The sequence below is a fragment of the Glycine max genome, chromosome 17, assembly GCF_000004515.6.
Source record: "Glycine max cultivar Williams 82 chromosome 17, Glycine_max_v4.0, whole genome shotgun sequence".
In the NCBI taxonomy this organism is placed as follows: domain Eukaryota; kingdom Viridiplantae; phylum Streptophyta; class Magnoliopsida; order Fabales; family Fabaceae; genus Glycine; species Glycine max.
This window is the reverse complement of record NC_038253.2, coordinates 6,809,255-6,830,226: the sequence shown is the minus strand read 5'-3', so window position 1 is coordinate 6,830,226 and position 20,972 is coordinate 6,809,255. Positions and strand designations below refer to the sequence as shown.

The window sequence follows — 20,972 nt, the reverse complement described above, 5'->3', positions numbered from 1 at the left end:
TCACCATCTCTAGTCTCATCAACAACATCCAGAGATAGATCTAGTGTTCATAAACCCAAATCTATCTTTTTCATAAAGAAAAATATATTTCATTTTTATCAGTTCTATTGTTCATCCCCTTTCCTCCCTTTCCTTCGATTTTTTCTCCTTCATGCCAGTTGCTACCCGCGGGTCTCTGTTGGACAAAGAGACAAAAAAAAAATATTTTTTTTGGAAAACAATGCAGATTTCAGTAGTTCTTGTGAAAGAACCAAATTTTCACGGAGAGATCTGACTACCAACTCCAATAATAAATATTTAGAAGATTAGGTTTTGAAACTAACATCTCCTTCCAAAAACTACAGTTTGAACATGATCTAATACATTTGGCTAATTATAAACATATTCTGTTAGAACTCACTTTAATCCTATTTTTTTCTCTCTCTTTGTTTGTGTCATGATATTTATTATTATTTTTATGTAAAAATATTTAAAATAAAGACAATATCAAACAATTTATAACAAAACACAGACAAGATGTCCTTGACATATTTATTACTTTTTCTTTTTCTCCTTATTTATTTCATCTTTCTATCCCATTCACTCAAAATGGAGTGGAAACAAATTCATAGCTAGTAGATAAAAACTTCTATGTAAAACTTATATCTAGCTGTCTCTTAATTTTTCTTTCCCATTTTGGCCATCTGTCATTTTCTTGATAATTTTGGCCAATGGTTCTTTTCTAATTGACTGAGTAGCAACGTGACTTTGTTGTCTGTGCTTCGAAGCTTACTACTATCTATCTATCACACGGCCAAACGGTTCACAAGTTTGTTAGGTATATGGTGTCATGCACAAATTTTTCAAACCCTTGATATAAATGTAATAATAAAGTCTCTTAAAAAATTTACAATAATTCGCGTATCATATTTGACAACTGAATTAAACTTCTTATTTGGAGTATATATCAATCTATCACATATACTTTATTGTTATAAAAAATGAAGTATAAAAAGTGTAAACATGTTAACCGTAAAATGATGAAAATAAAATTCACAAGTTTTTTTAAAAATTGGGATAAAATGCACTAAATAAAATTTTAGAGGTAAAATTTGCTAAAAATTAAAAAGTTTGGGATAAAAAATACAATTAAGTCGAAATATAATAGTCAATTTTGTTAATCTAAATTGATCATTTTTCGAGTGATCACACTTATAGTACGTCACACTCTATCAAAAAACTCAAACATAACTTATGCTATGTAGGAGGGATGAATCATATTTACATCACTTACATTCCTCAAAATGATTCATTTCAAGCCCAAGTACTCTTTTTATGATCACCGTGTTACATATGACGTTTGATAGCGTTAAAGCCTTCAATTTACTCATACATATAGGAATCATAGTGACTTTAAGTCGAAGGATTACTCTCACCTTATGGTTGTCATTGTAACACCCAATTTTTCTTAAAATAAATTAAAAATATATATATTTAAAAATAAATAGAGTTTTAGAAAAACGACGAGATTTTTATAATTAAATAAAAACTTCATACCCCATTGCCCAGAAACTCTTCTCTATGCGGAGGTATGAGGGAGGGATGTTGTACGCAGCCTTACCCTTGCATATGCAAAGAGGCTGTTTCCGGATTCGAACCCATGACCAACAAGTCACCAAGGCACAACTTTACCGCTGCACCAGGGCTCGCCCTCATTTTTATAATTAAATAGACAAGGAAAAATAATTTTATTAATTAAAATAATGGTTTGGAGGAAAATAAAAAAAAATTATTCATTTGATAGGAAATAAAATAGAGTTCATGTTTATAAAATATAAAAAAAAAATAGAGTAAATAGTATACTGAGAGTATCCTAACTATAAATAGAGACATATTAGGTCAATTTTGATATTCACGACACATCTTTACGCTTTCTTTTTTTCTCAAATTCGTTTTCATTTCTCTTTCTCAAAACTATCTCTTTTTTCAGCATACACTAAAACCTTTCTCACTAAAACAATGAGTCTAGGCTCGTTAACCGTTGGATCATCATGAAATTTGAACCCGTGTTTTGAGACTCATTTCCTCACACATACACTGTTGGGATTTGCAAGAGAATATCTGTGGTCGAATAAATATCTCTCACACTCAGCTTTCTCTTTTCCCACATACACCCAAATCTGTCACAATAAAACTATGATCCTGAACTGGTTAACCATTGGATCATTGTGAAATTATAAAACCACCTTTTGAACCTATTTTTGCAAAGTCTCACCGTTGGGATTTTTGAAATTATGTTATTGAAGAGAAAAATTAATTTCGCACATTGATAGTAAAATGGAGGCTACAATCTCTTCTCCTTCTATGTGACACTTGGAAATCCTAGTAGAACAATGAGAGGAAAAACTTGAGGTGTCTCAAGGAACCGCTATTACTATCGGACTACATCCATGAGCCCTCTTGGAGGTAAGAGACGAGTTTATCGCAATTGGGATTAGAATTGACATATGTAAGATCTTTGGAGGATTAAATTAGGATTTATTTGAGATGTTTATTGAATTATAATTTTCCTTTATGATTATAAATATGATATTGTTGTGTTTGATGGACCAATGGATGTCCTGATGCGAATTGGTTGATAAAATTGAGTGCTCTTAATATTTTCGTATTTTTGATCTATGATTTTAATATAATTATGTGAAATTGTTTAAGGAGTTTTACTCCACGTGCTGTGAGAAATTTTTTTGTATAATTTGTTTGTACTTGGGAAAAAATTAGCTAGATTGACATGATAAATTGTTTTATTGAGATTACGGAATGGAGATTCAAATAACGTCCCTATTTATTCCCTATGGATTATTAAGGGTGTTTAGGTCATTTTTTCAGTTCTGTCACTCTCTTTTCCCTTTTCTAAGCTATATCAACATAGCCAACTATAAAACTAATGCGCTTGTCAATTAATTCTTGGTGTAATACGTAACTGACAAATTGAACCTCTGATGGGATTCACTGTAGAAACCCGACGAGTTGAATCACTTTGAGGTGCGACAAGTTAAAATGATTCTGAAAATAATTGAGTAGTTGTGTGTATTGCATAGTTCATAGGTAAAGTGTATATGATTCATGAGGTGTGATAACATGTTACTTTGATATTACACCATCGTGATTGAAACCGAGTGCATGTGATAAATTGAGTATGTATTGACTTGTAATACATATGTGCATCAAGATGTGGTGTGCATTGAGTATTGAGATATTAATCGTACAATCACACGACTATAAGACCATTTAAGGGTGACGAGTTAATAGCGACAAGTATTGTGATGAGAACCACTGTGGGGACTCGACGAGTTTAATCACAAACGTGACGAGATAAAATTATTTTGAGAACAATTGATGAGTCATGTGTTTTGTATAGTTCATATGTAGAGTTTGTGTGATAAAATTTTTTCTAGGTTGGACTTGAATCAGGAGGGAAAATTCCTGATTGACTCTTTGAAGTCTAGGCATCGGAGATAAATACACCCGGTTTGAGTGCTCCTTTAAGCATGTGTCGATCCCACATGGTTGGAGCATTTTGGTAAAACAACATGACCCTGACTGGTCTCCATATGATTTTACCTAGTGAGAGTGACCTGACTTACCAGGGCATGGTCTGTCTTATCATGTACCCCTAGGCGCCCGACGAGGTTTTTCACTGACATGATACCACATTATATATATGATTGGATCTTAGTGTATTTGTTGCATAATGTTTGTGTATTGATCGATATTGATTGATTTAGTGATGTTGTGTTTTGATCATTGAGTACGTGAATGATGTGAAAATGAATGAGACGTATTGTGTTGAGATGTGATGTTACACGACAAAGTGATGGAATGACGTGAGTTATGTTTGAGTAAGTTATATTTCGTTTATATGATATGTATATCTACATGTGTTCTTGTTTCTCTCTGTTAGTTAGGAATGTGATAATTCATTCATCGTGTGTTGTTTATGTTTGGATCTTGTGATGATCTCTAACTTTGTGTTTGTAGAAGCAGATGGTTAGGTGGATTGCTTCAAGGAACATTGTGCTGAAGGACATCGGGACACAATGCTCTGATAGGATATGATAGTGGAGCATGAGTTTTTGTTTAATTACATGATGTTTTGAGCCGAAAATATTTTTAACAAGTTTTATTCGATAATAGTGAAGTGAATGTGAACTTTTTATCATGTGAACTCTTTTATGTTCATTGAATAAAATCTCATTTCATGTAATTTCATATTTTCATGTATTTCATTGTATTAATATGTATATCAAGGCAGAAGGTGCCACAACCAGCACAAGAAGGAGTCAGCATACGTTTTAATTTTCATTTCATTTGCTCACCAAACCAAAGGACACACACGTTTTTAACTCTATTTACTTACAATGGATCAAAACGTTTTCATATTTTGGTTTGATTCAACACACATTTTGCTTTTTCTTCTTCTTTTCATTTACTCACCAAAAGGATGCAAACATTTTTAACTCCATTAATTCCTATTGATTTCCTTTCATTTTGTTTTTTTATTTTTACTTCATTATTGCAAAATATATTTCCACAATTACCCTTACCTACTTTCTTTTATATATATAAAGATTACTAAAAAATATTATTTTATTAATAAACCTAAAACTTTAATTACTTTATCCTCGGGTCACTCCTGTTTAAATGTAAAAGAATGACAATTACGAGTCACAACACATTACACAATACACGATTACAAGAAATACAATGTTCATGCTCTCTCTTAAAGATTAGGGTTTAGGTTCCCTTCTTTGTTACGCCGTAGTCACACCACATAAAAAACAATACGACGGATCCCCTGCGACCTTTGAGATATCTCTTCCTTGCTCTCTTGTGTGAGGTGATTATCAAACAACATTGAATCTATGTTTTCAATTTCGATCGCATCACATCTTTTTTTTTTTCTTCTTCCAACTTTCGTGGTTTGCAATAACAGTATGCTTTTCACATGATCTGTACATGAATCTAGATATTATTAAATCTTAACCTATAAAATAAATACTGTATTTTAAAAAATAATAAATAAATTTAAATTCTTTGATCCATTTACTGTATTTTTTCATTTCAAGGCTACTAATTAATTATTAATATAATTATAATATAAGATATGATTTAATTTTTAACTTGGAATGGAAGATGCTAGCTATTAGACCAGTAGTTAAAAAAAAAAATACAAATATTAAATTACATACTATTAGAATCACTTACCTATTTTTTTAAAATTCATTTTTAATGCTTAAAAGGTCATTTTTATTTTTTATTATTTTAATAATAAGTCTAATGACTCAATCCAATTAATTTGATTATAATCAGATTTGGTTTAAATTGGATTGTAGATTTAAACTAGAAAAAATGTTAACCAAACTAATTAAAATTGACTGAATTTTATAAAATTGGCATGGATTCAACCCAATTTGGTTTTTGCCCACCCCTACCCTTAATAATAAAATGTATGCTTGAAAAGAGTGTGGTTGGAATTTCTTAAAAAAGTGTTGGTTGAGTATATTATAGCCATTTTTTGTATTAAAAGAATAATTTAAATAATAAATATTTCTTTTGTTCTTTTTAATCCGACTTTTAAGATTTTTACGTAAAAATAAAAAAATATACTAAATTTTCTTCATTTCAATAAAATAGCTATGAAATTTCTTATTATATTTTTGTTTTCATTTTTATTCTATAATAAATACATAAGTGTAAATTAATTAAAAATTAGGTAAAAAAATAATTAATATTATTTTAAAATTTGAAAATAACATCTAAATAAAAACAAATTCATTTTAAAAACTCGACAACTAAAGAAAAGGAGAGGAGATAGTACTTTATTACATTCTCATCGTTCTTGCCTCTTGACATGACTTGTTCTAGAAGGTTCCGAAATGGACGCTACAAAACTACTGCACAAAAGGGGGGGGAATGGACGCTACATATGGAAATATGTGGTGAGGCGATACAGGGAACAAAAATGTCTTCTATAGAAATAGTGGATTTATGCAATAGTGATGATGACGAAGTGGAAAATGTAGGTTCCGAACCTGCAAAGAAACTAATTGAAATCAAGAAGGAAACATGCCAAGTAACGGAGAATATAATACAAGTAGCGTCTGAAGGAAATAGAAGCTCTAGTGCTCTAAGCACTTGTCATAGCTATTCCACTCGTCAAATGGAAGAAATGGTAGCGCCGTTGTATGTTGACGTTGATGACACAACTGGTCTTTCTCTGCCACCATTTTGTAGAAACTTCTGGAGAGCTGGATACCATCATGATAATAATGGCCTTTCTTCTAAACTCAACTTCCCAAGTAAGTTACTACATTTTTTTTTCCCTCTAATTAATAATCTGAATATACTTTACCAACCAACAAAACCCCACTCAATATTTTATATTAGTAAAATAAATGCTGATCTTCTGTTTTTGGTAATTATCTTTTTGACTTTCCGCGGTTAAGAGACTAATCTTTGACCTGAGTCTAGTGCGGGTTGGATTGACTATTGGTTGAACTTGCCATGGTTTTTTAAAGCAGCAAATAGTTGCTTTTATGGTAAAGTCGCCATGATTTTTATCTTTTTGTTGCTTTCAAAACTCAAGGTGCCACTTCAATTCATCACTAATCAAAATACATTCACCTTCATATTTCTCGTCTTTTCTTAAAAATGCATTGTGGGTGAATGTGTTGCCTTAAGAGTCACGTCTGCTTGATTTTCTTTGGGATTATAGTTTTAGGATCTCACTGTTACGTGCTAAGCTTGTAGCGCGAAGGTTTTGGTAACTATCTTTTGGCTCTCGGGTGAGATCCCAAGAGCTTTGGTATTTTAGGTCACTTATGAGGCTAATCTTTCATATGAGTTTAGTCTCACAAGTTCTTTATCCCTTTCTAAAAATGTGTTGTGTGTAGGTTTCTGTAACTATCTTTTGGCTTTCCATTAAGATCCCTTGATCTTTGATTTTTTTTAGGTCGACTATGAGTTTAGTCTCACTTAAAGTTCTTCATTCCTTTCTAAATTTGTTTTGTGTGCGAATGGAATTTAAGTCCTCCAACAAACTCACAGCCACTTGATTTTATTAGGGATTATAGTTTTCGGATCTCACATGCTACATGCTAATAAGCTTGTAGCGTGTAGGTGCAAAGGGAATTTGTGGTTTTCTGGAGTCGTTATATATACTTTTTTCTTTGATTGTATTGCAGATACTGGAAACTACTTGCATGTTCACCCTTTCTTCCTTCACTCAAATGCAACTTCACATAAGTGGGTATTTGGTGGTATGTTCTAGTGGTTTATTTAAGCTTATTTTTCTTCTCAATGGTTCTTCCAGAGAACCTCTTTTTTTTCTTCTTTTCTTTTCACGTGTTAAAATATTCTTCTGTTTTTCTGTCTGCAGCTATTGCTGAGCTTATCGATAATGCAGTTGATGAGGTGATTCTCTTCGGTGCTTGAACCATGAAACAGTTAGTTTTAAAGACATTGTGCTATTTTCTTTGATTTTTTGCTGCATGTTCAGCTATTGGCAACTTATAGTGTGATTTCTATTCTTTTGTGCTGTTTACTTGTCCTAAAACAACTTTATTTATTTATTTTTACTTGTATCTTGATTTGGCGTGGCCTTTTTGACAGCTGTTAATTGAAATATATGAACTACATAAGATTGTAAGTATCCTTTTTTGGATATAAGCCCACAATGCCAAGTGTGCTTTGTTTTGTTATAGAAATAGATTTGATACATTCATTTTTAAATTTTGATGTCTGTTTTATGTTTATTCCAATATTCTATTCTTTAATTGTTATGACATATATTAGTGTTAAATCTTAACAGATCAGTTTCCTCCTGTGTTAGTAACTAATGACAATGTTATGTTATGAGAGAGACACACAAAACAATTATAGTAGGACCTGCCATTATGTGTGTAGGGTATATTAATTTTATTCTTGTGTTTTCCAGTTTTTCTCTCTCTAACATGACATTGTCTTGTTAATGATTAACTTGTTAGGTTCTAAATTAATTCTTAATGCCTATTGCCTCTACTGTTCTGTGTTTTTGAAGATTTTGCAATTGCATAATTTGTAGTGCATTATTGACTTTTGTTCATAGGGTAGATCCAAAATGGGGCTACTTTTGTCTTTGTAGATAAAATTTTAAATCCAAAAGATGGAAGTCCAGCGTTGTTGATTAGAGGTATATTGCTTATGGTACTAGCCAGTAGTAGGAAGTTGATAGTTCATCGTTTTAACTTCCTACCTCTGAATCTTGTATCTTCATTCTGAATTTGATGATTTTATAATATTTAATATTCTTATTCTTTTGATATTGTTCTGATACGTGCAAAACAGACGATGGTGGTGGAATGGATCCAGAAGCAATGCGTCAATGCATGAGTTTTGGATTTTCAAACAAGTCAAAAATTGCAATTGGACAGTGTATGGACTTTGGCATTCTGTTTGCAATGATTTTGATACTTTCTTTTGTGTTTATTTTTCCTTTTGGCCTTGTAGATGGAAATGGCTTCAAGACTGGTAGTATGAGACTGGGTGCAGATGTCATTGTCTTCAGCCGCCACCAGAATAATATGTATGGATCCTGAATTCATGACTTTACTTTATGGTTTGTTTGAGCATTGTATTAGAGATATAGATTACTAGTGTTACTAGCATTAGTTAGTTTTAGTTAGTTACAAGCTAGTTATTCTTGTAACCAATTATGTAACAACTTACTAGCTTTAGTCATATAAGGCACAATGTATTCATGTAAATGTGAGTTTTGCTCATTTGAGCATTATCCAACATAATATTCAGTTTTTCCTTTTCTCCATTTTTCTCTCTTCCGCTTTTTCCTTTTCTCCATTTTCTTTCTTCCACTATCTGCTTCCCTTGACCTTGAACTTTATTCTTCTGCAAGCTTTGCATCCATTCATTCACGGCAGACATGAGATTTATTATGGTATCAGAGCTTTATCATTTCCTCTCCGCTGCCACTATTGATCAACCTCTCCGTTCATTGCCGTCGCCGTCCTCTGTCATGAGACACCGATTCTGGTCAACACCTACCTTCGTTCAATCCTTATTCATCTTCTCATATTTCCCTTTTTCATTTTTTGATTACATTTTCCTAAATTTTTTTTCTCCAAAACACAAAACTTAACATTTTCCCTTTCCTTTGATTTCTGGCCTATTTGAGCCGCGATTCGTGAAACCACCACTACCAATCAATTCCTCTCCGCATCCGCGACAAAACCCCTAAACATTTGTCGCCGCCGCCACGCTGGTGATTTCCGATCACCGTGCTTTATCACACTGGCGATTTCCAACCTCGTACTTCGCCGGGACAACAATTTTCAACTGCTGCTTTACTCCGCAACAAAACCCCTCTATCTTTTTGGCCTTTTCTGCCGTGAGGCCGGCCGCTGTGCACCGCCTTCCTCTGTCGTGAGTGGTGATTGCTGACGAGGATGCATATCGAACTATTATCTCAGGCTTGATGTTGAATTTGATGACCTTGAGTTTGGTAGATCTCAAGGTTCTCTCCATGTCTAGCACTGCCCAGTTTTTGCCTACAAAGTTTTTGATTAAATGCTTTTGAAGATTTTGAAGGTATTGGCTACTGTTTGAATTCTTGTATTATTTTAAAAAGCTGCACACCAACTGTTTGGTGATTAATCTTTTCATTGTTTCATGGATATTTGGCCTGTTTTGGCTTATTGTTTTGAGCCTTTTAGGCTTTTTTTGATGATTTTAGCTTCTGCCATGTGTGGTGGTTAAGCATTGTTCATTTGTTTACATTTGTCCAAGGTGGTTAAGTATTGTTTTAGCTTCTGCCATGGATGGTTAAGCCTTGGTTGTTCTTGATTCACAAAGTGTTTGTGAAAAGTCCTCATAGAAGACAGATTTTGTGTTCTTCTATTTGTTGATGTAAGCTTCTGTCCATGGTGATTAAACATTGTTTGAGCTTTTGTCATGAATGGTTAAGCATTGGATTGTTGTTTTGCTTCTGTCTTGAGTGGTTAAGCATTATTTTTAGCTTCTACTCTTGATGGTTAAGCTTTGATCATTTGAACTTCTACCAAATGGCCTTGTTGTTGCCTTTGTTTGGTGGCTAAGCTTTGATGCTTGCTTTGGACTCTTGGAAGAAGATTGAGAAAGTCGATGTTGGTCGAAGACTTTTAGGAGCTATGCATCATGGCCGCACCTACATTTTGATTTGTTTCTATATTTCTGTTTTGGCCGATGTATCCGACATGTTTAGCTATATTCTAATTTTTTTTTCAGACTTTATTTCCTTTTCCTTTGATGTAGATGTATTATCTTCTTCAACACCTTCCAGCTTGCGGGGGTATTAGAGATATAGATTACTAGTGTTACTAGCGTTAGTTTTAGTTAGTTACAAGTTAGTTATTCTGGTAACCAATTATGTAACAACTTACTAGTATTAGTTTTATAAGGCACAATGTATTCATGTAAAGGTGAGTTTTGCTCATTTGAGCATTATCCAAAATAATATTCAGTTTTTCCTTTTCTCCATTTTTCTCTCTTCCACTTTTTCCTTTTCTCCATTTTCTTTCTTCCACTATCTGCTTCCCATGACCTTGAACTCTGCAAGCTTTGCATTCATTCATTCAGGGCAGACATGAGATTTATCACATTGCTCTGGAGTCTGGAGGCTATAGCCTTAAAATTGATCCATTGTATCTATATTTATCATCAAAACCTAGTTGTTTCTTTCTGTCACCCTCTTTGTATTGTTTTATTCACCTACTAACGTGAAGGTAATACATAGACAGGGAAGTCTTGCAACAATGTCTGCAACTATGGGATAATCTTTAAATTACTATTACTTTCTTTCTTCTCTACTGATTGTATGTTGGCTATAGCCTTAAAATTGATCCATTGTATCTATATTTAGCATCAAAACCTAGTTGTTTCTTTCTGTCACCCTCTTTGTATTGTTTTATTCACCTACTAACGTGAAGGTAATACATAGACAGGGAAGTCTTGCAACAATGTCTGCAACTATGGGATAATCTTTAAATTACTATTACTTTCTTTCTTCTCTACTGATTGTATGTTGATCAGGAAATTGACTCAAAGCATTGGACTTCTGTCTTATACATACTTGATGCAAACACAGCAAGACAGAGTTGTAGTCCCCATGGTGAGTTATATTGCTCATTTTTACTTTTTTGAGGGTTCTGGTTTATATAGTACTTTTTCTTTTTTTAAATTCTGATTTTCTTTATGATGCTGATTTGTTACTAAAAGAAGTGGACATGGTAACTGTATATTGATAGTTTAGAGGCTTTACAGTGCCAAGTCAAATGGAGCATTATTAAGCGCATGCACAACACATGACCTTACCATAACAAAAAACTGTTTCTCTTTATTGCTTAACCCCTTTGAAGTTTTGGTTTTAAGTATTTGAATAGTTTTACTTAACAAAAAACAAGTCACATTTTCACATAAAACCAAACTACATGGGAGTTTAGTGATAACATAAAAAACTTAAGGAGAGAGACATAAAAAACGCTGGGTTTTTTAATGGAAACTTTGCCCCAATCAACAAACGAAATTTAGTTGTGAAAGATTATACTTCAGGAACGGAAAAGTTTATTGTACGCTTTATTTTTTTCAACTCTTTTAATTGTCAGTGAACTTGTACATGTAGAGTACTTGTAAGTTAACTTGGCATTGTCATGGTGCATGCTGCTGATACTTATTGCATGCATTTTTCTTTCTTGTCTACCATCGTGATGATTTGATGTACTGCTTGTACTCTCTTTCCAGTTATAACCCTTCTATAGATGGTTCTGCTCTTGCCGTTTCAATTTTATCTGACTAAGTGATCATGTTAATTTCAGGTGAATTATAAGTTTGATACATCAACTGGATACTTGGAAAGACTAAATGACGGAGAGCATTTTAGGTCGAATTTGTCCATACTGTTGCACTGGTCTCCATATCTATCAGAAGAAGAACTTCTGAAACTAGTCAGCTTCTGAATTTTCCCTATCATCCATGATAATTGGCTTCCTCCTTCGGAACGTACTGAATAATTTCTATGTTGTCTTTGCTTATTCCTTAAAATACTTGTCAGGTTTCTCTTGGGAGTAGGGACTGCAATTTATGGTTGTAGGATACTAATTCTTAATTTGTCTTCTATATATATGTTTATCTATTCTGTTGAGATATTTATGTCAAATTTGGCGATAAATATAAGTGGCAAAATAGCAAGAACATGGCTTGAGCTATTTAGTGGCGCTGGGATCATATTTTAAATAAGATATCCAGAGGCTCCTTTTATCGGAGAGAATTGTTTATTTAGCATTGCTTGTGTGTGTTATGGATTGTCTTAATGCTCTTTTAGGGTGTTTTCTCTTTCTATTAGTGTTGGTAGGGAAAGCCAGAAAGAGAAGAGCAGATTCTTTTGTTTGAGTAAAACTTGGTAGGGAGTCCAGGTTTTTCAAATACCTTGAAGGTTAGAGTGTGGTTTTGAAAATTGCATCCTGTTGTATATCTATTTGGTGTTTCCATCGTCTTTATGAACCATCCTCTATCAGTCTATCACATTACAAGCACTAGAATGTGGTTTTAGCAGACAATTGGGTAATCTGACGTCTGAACACTATTATTATGAAACTAGGATTTGGGGTTTGGTGGGTTTTAAGAAGGAAGAATCAAAGATTGAGTTTTTTATGGGGTGAAGTTTCAATGATGCTTTACTAAGAAATGTGATATCGGCAGTTGGTAAAATCAAAGGAAGTATGCTAGAAGTAGAGAAGAAAAATGAAACCTAGGTCACACCTTAAGGTTTGATGCATTTATGCATTGCATAGGAATTTGCTGCTATAATTCATGAAACTGAGCACTCTATTTGAAAGAAAGCATTACAAATTTACAATCTCCTATTATAAAGATTAGGAATGAAATCCTAATTCGAATAGGTGTGTGTTTAGACTTTAGATTAGTTTGTTAAAAATGAATATAGGTATAATATGCTATTGCCACTGCTGTGCTAGTCAAATATGGAGCTAGTTAAAGGGTATCAAACATGGCTAAATAAATCGTTGTTGAAAGAGAGAAAAGTAGATTCAAGAGATGATGAAACCTTGTGTGTAAACTATACAATGGAGTCCATTTTATATAAGTTGATTGCTATAAATACAAATTACAAATTATTATAGGAGATTTTATTCCTATATACATGATATGATATGCCTATAAATCAGATTCTAATAAGATTAAGATATACCTATAATTACAAAGATCTTAATTAAATAAGGAAACAGATCATAAAATATAGAAGTAGAATAAATCCTAAGATATTATCTATGATACTTTAAAAATATTCTAAGATATAATAATCAGATTATTCTAAAATATTTCTCAGATTTTCTTACACTTGTAAAATTAGTGTAACTCATCAAGTTGTTTTATAATGTTTGCTGTTTTTTGAATAGGCTAAGCATATTCCTTCTAAGTTTATGATTCTCTTTCAATATTCTTCTCTGTTGGCAGTTTGATGACATTGGAAATCATGGTACTAAAATTATTATCTTCAATTTATGGTTCAATGATGATGGCAATTTGGAGCTAGACTTTAATTCTGATCCCGAGGTTGTGTTTTTTTGTTTTATTGATTTTCCTTCTTTTTTTCCTTCTTTGCCAGCAGTTATAAAGTCATGCTTTTGTTACTTAGAGGGGGCTTCTTATATTTTGGATGCAGGATATTCATATTGTCGGGGATATCAAGAAGATTGACACACATTCTGCCTCAAAGATAGTAAATGAGGGACACATTGCTAACCGTTTTCATTATTCTTTACATGTATGCTTGATTTAGAAACTTATGCTTAGTTGGTTACATAGAAGGTTGTTTATTCTCTAGTCTAATTCTCATCTTAAACAGGCTTACTTGTCCATATTGTACTTGCGGATACCAGAAAGTTTTAGAATGATATTGCGAGGGCAAGTTGTGAAGCTACATAACATTGCAGATGATCTCAAATATACTGAATTTGTCTTGTATAGACCACAGTGTGGTAGTTCTAAAGAGGTTGTTGTCTGTCTGCCGAAAGATTTTTTTTCTTTATTAACTCACTGGAAATTCATCTTGGGCTATGCTAATGTTATAGATAAAATCATGTAAAATCACTTAACAGCTTAAGCTTTTAAGAGAGTTGGTTCTTGACAGACTAAATATGCATTGTCATGACTTAACTGTCACTGTCTCAAAAGTTTAAGCTGTTGGACGGAAGCACATGAATGGTTTTATATCTAAAATGCTCCCTCACACAAGAGCCATTTGAACTTAAATTGTAAACAGTGCACGGGCACACCTTGTTGAAATATTAACTTTTATTGAAAAAAATAGGGGCAACAAGGATAGAATTTTGGATCTCATGGTCACTAAGGCCCTTGTTAGAAAGTGGGTTTGGGCCTAACCCAATTCTTCAAAATCGGCTTGTAAGGTGAGGATTGTTCCCCACTTATATAGTGTATCCCGACACTATCTTTAGTTGATGTGGGACTTAAGCATGTCCTCTTTTGCCCACGACTACCTGTCATGTGAGACTTTCAACGCACCCACTCTATCTAGGGGTGACCACAATTTAGGTGGCTTTTTCCAACAGCCCTAATATTGTATCATGAACCAACTATCCCAAAAATTTAATTTGAGTGAATGCCTACAAATGATTTTATATCTATAACATGCATGCAAAATTTTAAAACGATGGCTTCATATCTATTATGCATGCATGATTCCATGTTGATATTAACAATTAGTGGTTCAAATCTTAAGGACTAAGCAGTTGAACCAAGGTACTTCTGCTAGCTATAATTGATTTGTTTTTTTCTTTTTGATTAATTTTGCAGGGAGTATCTGTAACAACAATTGGATTTGTTAAGGAAGCTCCTAAAGGGAACATCCATGGCTTCAATGTATATCACAAAAATCGGCTGATACTGGTAATTATCACACAACAGAGTAAGGAAAGTTGATCAAATGGATGATAACTCAATACAAGTAGAGGAAGACTGGGGAAAACCTTAAATGTAACCATTAAAAAAGACCTTGATCTAATTTTAAAATTTTGGTCTTGATAGAATACAAAGGCATTGTTTGATCTGGATCCTACCTAGTGGGGCAAGGCTTGGATGTTGTTGTTGAAGGGCCACAAGAAAGAGGAGGATAAGATATCCTTGATAAAAAAAGGATCAAAAGAAGAAAGAAAAGTAACCTGAGTCAAGGAGATGCTGTATAAACACTGAGTGCAATGTTCCAATGAAAAGAAACTCATGAACACAATCTCATTTCAAAATAGAGAATAATTATGTCTATAGAATTCTGTGTTTTGTTCCCTTCAAACACTCCAAAGAATACTATACAAAGCTGTTGAGATATGATGTGATTTTGCTATCATATGGTGTAGATTTTGGAGATATGATTTATATCTCCAAGTCCAACAGCCTAAGTCTCCAGCATATCATATCTCAACAAAAGCATATCCTCTTGAAACTTAATATCCTTGCTCTTGTCAAAAACCTGAAAACTAAAAAGAGGGAATAACTCCAAATTCTGTGGGTCTGTAGTTAGTTTGGTTCAATTGATTTAGGTGGAACTTTTTATTTTTTGCATGGACATAATACTTGTGGTTTGTTAAAATGTGTAGAAAGATTAGGTGCTGATTGGCATATCACGTATGTTAGCTTTTACAAGTTAATATATATATTATGATTATGTTGAAAAAAAAGAAAAAAAAGGAGTTTTTATTCTCCATCTTCTTGGGAAATTGCAATTAAAATGGAACTTACTTGTTTGTCAAATTGCATGTATTGCAGCATCAAACCAGCCTATAACATTTTAAATCATTTTATATTCATTGGAACCAATAACAACTGTCATGATTAATGGGTAATCATGTATTATGAAATATGTGTAACGATAACTGACATGTTGGCAGTTATGAGTAGAAGTTAGGACCAGTAATGTATTATTAGGAATAGGAATGTTGATAGAAGATAACTTATCTTACATTAGTTGTTCTGTATTAGATTAGAATACGAAACTGCTTTGATGACAATTATTCATGGAAAATAACTGTTGGCAGTTATGTATTAGGGTATAATTGGTAGTGCATGTAATTAAGCAGAGTGTTAGGACCCAATTGTAAGGTATGAGACGTGTGTTCCACCTTGGAAGTACCGGTTTCTATGTGGAGTTTATAAGGCCTTGGATGCTAACTATAGCAACTAGCTTTTGTAGTGTGATGCTCCCAAGGTTCTTATCAACTGCTATCAAAGCTTTCCATCACATCTCAGTTGCAAACTAGCAGCTTGGATGGTGACACCAACATTGCAGTGTTTACTTGGGACTAGTCAAAGGGTCAGTGCACAGCTAACATTGTGGAGTGGGTGCTGCTGGGGTTGCAGAGCATAATGGGATGTGAGAGTCCAATTGTAAGGGCTGGGAATTGAGTCCTTCATTGGAAGTATGAGATTTTTGTGTGGAGTTTATAAGGTCCTAGGCTCTCCCACTACAATGACTAGATTTTGTGGCGTAATTCTCTCAAGGTTCTTATCACAAAGGGTGTTGTTATTTGCAGTCTACGGATAGAGAGTAATCTCTGTAAGGGACTTGTGTGTCTGGGACAGCAAGTATATTGCTGTATTGTATGTGATTTCTGTTTTCAATGTTATATTTTGCTGGTTTATCAATTGTTATTCTATCATATTCTATGTTAATGAAGCATGGTTTACCATATGACATGCTGAGTTTCTTTTGCAGCCATTTTGGAAGGTTGTAAACTATACAAATACTAGGGGTAGAGGAGTTGTTGGTAAGCAGCAAGTGCATTTTACTTGACAATATCTAGTTCTAATTGATTTCTACAGGATAATTATCTCTTGTGTCAGGAATCTTGCAAGCAGATTATCTTGAGCCAACTCATAATAAGCAGGATTTTGAGAGAACTTCCCTGTTTCAAAAACTTGAACTACGCCTGAAGCAAATGACATGGGAGTACTGGTATATTGTTTATGCTAATTTTGTGTTGTGTACATGGATCTTGGAAATATATATTTTTTATTTGCATGCTATCTTCTCTTCTTTTGCATGTTTTCTGCTTTTGAAACACATGCAAGAATATTCAGTATGATAACTTTAAAGTAGATGATACTGTGGAGTTTGACTATTTCTTTTTTGTTGTTGGGTCCATACTGAGAATATTAACCTCCTCAGCCCTTCATGGTTTTTAAGCATTAATATCTGATATGCCAGGACCCCTGTTAAAATTTTGCAGGGATTATCACTGTCATCTGATTGGGTATTGTAAAAGAAGCACTGGAGATCCAGGTAGCCCACTTATTTCATCACTCCAGAAATCACATCATCAAAAAACCAGTTGCATTGCTAGACTGTTTTTCACTTGCACTAATGTCAAATACTGGTTGTGTGAGAAACAAGATTTTTTTCCACTGGCTTAATGAATTTTATCCAACTAACAGTTTCTTGTTTTGCTTCAGGTGCTCCTCTTAATAAAAGGAAGACACATGGATCTATAGACCTTCATAAGATGAAAAGGCAAGCAATGCAAGAAAATGTTACAGTTGCTGGATGTGATCAGAATGTACTGGTGTGTAACTTTTTGTGTTTCTTCTGAATGTGTTCTAAACTATTCTCGTTAATACAACCCAAAATTGTAGTCTTTGTTTTCTAACAATTTTATTTTTAATATTGATACCTGTTAGCTTGTCCTTTTTTGTTCTTAATTTTGTTATGTTACTACTTACTATCATGACTTGGCATAGAGAAAATTATTAATTTTTGGTTAAATTCCCTACATTTGACGTTATTATTAGTATTCTTGAATAGAATAACTACTCATTTGAGATTTAACATTTTTATTGATTTGTGTGATTGCCTTGGCCTCTATACTTTTTCATTGTAAATTGTTGAAAACTTTCTTAATACCAAGTGGCTTCACCCTTATTTTTTTATGTAGACAACTGCATCTCCTACAGACCAGACGGTAGACCAAAGAATTATAAACTTGATGGAAGTGCAGAAAAAACTCTTGAAAGAGTGAGTATATTTCTAATTACTTAATCACCTAGTCACTGACAATACTTGATTTGTCGGAATGCTGTCGAACAACTACATGGATTGGCTTAATCAGAGTCAACTATTGCTGCAAATCACAAGCTGCATGCCATGTTTATGATTATCCTTATCTTATTAGGTCTTTGGGAACATTAATAAGTTCCCTTTACTTCTTAATTATCACATTGCAATACTATGAAGCAAAGCCCTTGTTTATTTTCTCTTTTTTTTCCTTTACAGATGTTTGAAATATGAAAAGGCAGAGGAAGAACTTAATCTTAAGGTAATTTTTGTATGGAGTAATAATGATTGGCTCATTACTTTGTGTAGTCCAATTGCCAAATTCCCACTGTTAGTCTGGTTATATTTTGGAGAATTAGGAGTGCTGGGATGCTGCCTTTAGATAACTTTCTATATAGCATAAAAAATATTTTCCATTAAGAAAAAAATAAAATAAATTTAAATTTGTTTGGTTAAATTATTTTTTTAATATTATAAAAATATATTTTTACATAATTTAGTTGTTTCTCTCTACTCTTTTCTGGCGTCTAAACAAGCATAGAAATTTCCGTACACTTCTTTCTCCTACTTCTATCTATCTAAACTACACTTTTTTCACATTATTTTTACTCTATTTCTCATCCTATTATTTATTGACCCCTTATTTCATTCCTCCTTATTTCATGTCTCACTCAGGGTGTTAAGTTATTATACTTAGGTGCAATTGTTGCATTTTGTTGAAATTTGGTATGCTCGCTGAAGATTTGTAGAATGAAAATCTGTTTGGCATTTTTGACCCATTTAAGAGGACATGTTTGTACAGGTTACACAGCTTAGAAGAAAAACTCAGGAAGCTAAGCATGAGTATGATACACTTATGGCCGAAGTAAAGTCCCTTGGATTATATTTATGGGAAGAAAATGGTAGTGTAGCTGTACCTCTTGTTTTTTAGAAAGGATGCTGTGTGTAAAATTATAAATAGTTTAGGCCAATCTATATAGGTCGGGCCTGTTATATTGTAAGTAGATAAAAGTGATCCACAGGAACTCCCAATATCATTGCATTTTTCTTGAAATGATATGTTCTTAAACATCTGGATTCTTATTTGGCGATAGGTAAATGGTTGCCGAAGTTTATGAAGGACAAAACTCGCATGGCATGGGGTTTGCTATTTGCAACTCCCTTTTTACTCTTCATACCTCCCAATTGTATTGAGTTTTTACATAACCACTAAACTGCACAACTATTTTATTAGGATAAAAATAGGAGTAACATCAATTACTCTTGTCAATTATACCTAATCTTCAATTAATTTATATACATGTGCTTATTGTGGAGTAAAAAATGAAAAATAGAAAATAGAAAATCTACAACTATTTTATTATGATCAAGAAAATTTGTTGCATTTTGTTAAAAGTCTTAAAAGCTTGATAAAAAATAAATGAGGGATTGATTTTTAATAAATTTAAGTCAATAATAAATAATTGTGTTTATGAGTATGGGTCATCGTAAATTCAAACTAATCCAAAAAATTTAAAAGTAGTTGGATTATGTATTTAGTATATTTGGGTCGAATACAATCCAACCTATTCAAACTTGTTAATGTATAAGTTAAGTCATGAAATTTGATTTTTGAACCTATTAATTAATATTAAATTATATATATTTAAATTTAAAAATCAAATATTAGTCATAACAATGGTTGAGTGACAACACATTACACAATACAAGGTTGCAAGATAGAAAATGTTCATGTTCTTTCAAAGATTAAGATTTAAGTTTTCCTATTTTTTTTCTGCAACCACAAGTAGCATGGTAAATTTAGAGCTGTTAAAATGGATAAAAATTAGTGGTCAACTCAACCCATTATGTGTATTATTACATTTGCAATCACCTTTAAAAATGAACCCGACCTACCTATGATTCAATCCATTCGGATTCAACTCGTGATGGATTGGATTCACCCACTTAATTTACCTAAAAAAATAAAAAAAAATAGTAAAAATGAAATGTTTTTTTTTTCATTTTTCTAAATTTATGTTATTGTAAATTTAGAATTATATGATTACCTTAGATATTTGGGGTACATTCCATGGCAATATATTTTCTAGCTTGTTGATATATATTGTAGGTGTAGTATGTGGGTGGTGAATGATTTAATAACCAATATTTTTTATTTTTAAACTCATGAAATTTAAAAAAAATGTTGTATTTTATTATCCAAAGTTGTGCTAAATATTCAAATTTATTTTTTTGAAAAAAATTAAATTTCTATTGATGTTTTTTTTTTTAAATATTGTTTTATTAACTTTGGGTCGACCGGTGGGTCAATCCGTTTAACCCACCAACCTTTTGTGGACTGATTTGAGTAATATTTTTATGACTCAACAGAAAGTGAACAGAGTTAAATTAACCCATTTATAAGAGTGTTAAGGTGAATTGGTTTAATGAGTTGAATTGATTCATTTTGACAGTTTTAGTTGAATCTCCTTCAACCTCCATATGTCTCTTCCTTGCTTTCTTGTGCGAGGCTATTACTAAAAGAAGCATTAAACCTGTGCTTTCAGTTTCAATTGCATGACATCCCTATTTTTTGACTAAGGTTTGCAATAATAGTAGGTTTTTCACATTATCTCTACTTGGATCTAATCATTAAATCTTAACTCACAAAAAATACTAGATTCTAAAAATAGAGAATAAATTTAAATACTTTGATTATGTTGATGTTTATGAATAGGTTAATTTGAGTTGAATTTAAATTTTTTTATGAATAAGTTAGTTTGGGTTGAGTTTAAAAAAATATAATCCAATTCAATTTTTTCAAATTTGATTGAGTTAGGTCATAAAT

The 20,972-nt window shown here is 32.6% G+C and overlaps 1 protein-coding gene across 2 annotated transcripts; it reads left to right on the top strand.

Annotated features, from left to right (window-relative positions):
* The first annotated feature begins 5,939 nt into the window (after positions 1 to 5,939).
* LOC100779850 (protein MICRORCHIDIA 6) lies at positions 5,940 to 19,199 on the top strand. 2 transcript variants are annotated; one of them, XM_014769915.3, is made up of 19 exons: positions 5,940 to 6,338; positions 7,224 to 7,298; positions 7,418 to 7,452; positions 8,131 to 8,209; positions 8,365 to 8,451; positions 8,527 to 8,602; positions 11,101 to 11,179; positions 11,883 to 12,011; positions 13,540 to 13,638; positions 13,748 to 13,849; positions 13,931 to 14,077; positions 14,899 to 14,991; positions 16,811 to 16,862; positions 16,954 to 17,050; positions 17,325 to 17,377; positions 17,548 to 17,657; positions 18,027 to 18,106; positions 18,365 to 18,407; positions 18,948 to 19,199. In XM_014769915.3, exons 1-19 carry the CDS (start codon positions 5,966 to 5,968, stop codon positions 19,074 to 19,076), a joined length of 1,938 nt encoding a protein of 645 aa, XP_014625401.1. In that variant the 5' UTR covers positions 5,940 to 5,965; the 3' UTR covers positions 19,077 to 19,199. The 2 variants fall into 2 exon arrangements, with proteins under 2 accessions (XP_014625401.1, XP_006600635.1); XM_006600572.4 differs by having other exon boundaries at positions 5,942 to 6,338; positions 16,939 to 17,050.
* Positions 19,200 to 20,972: the final 1,773 nt, after the last annotated feature.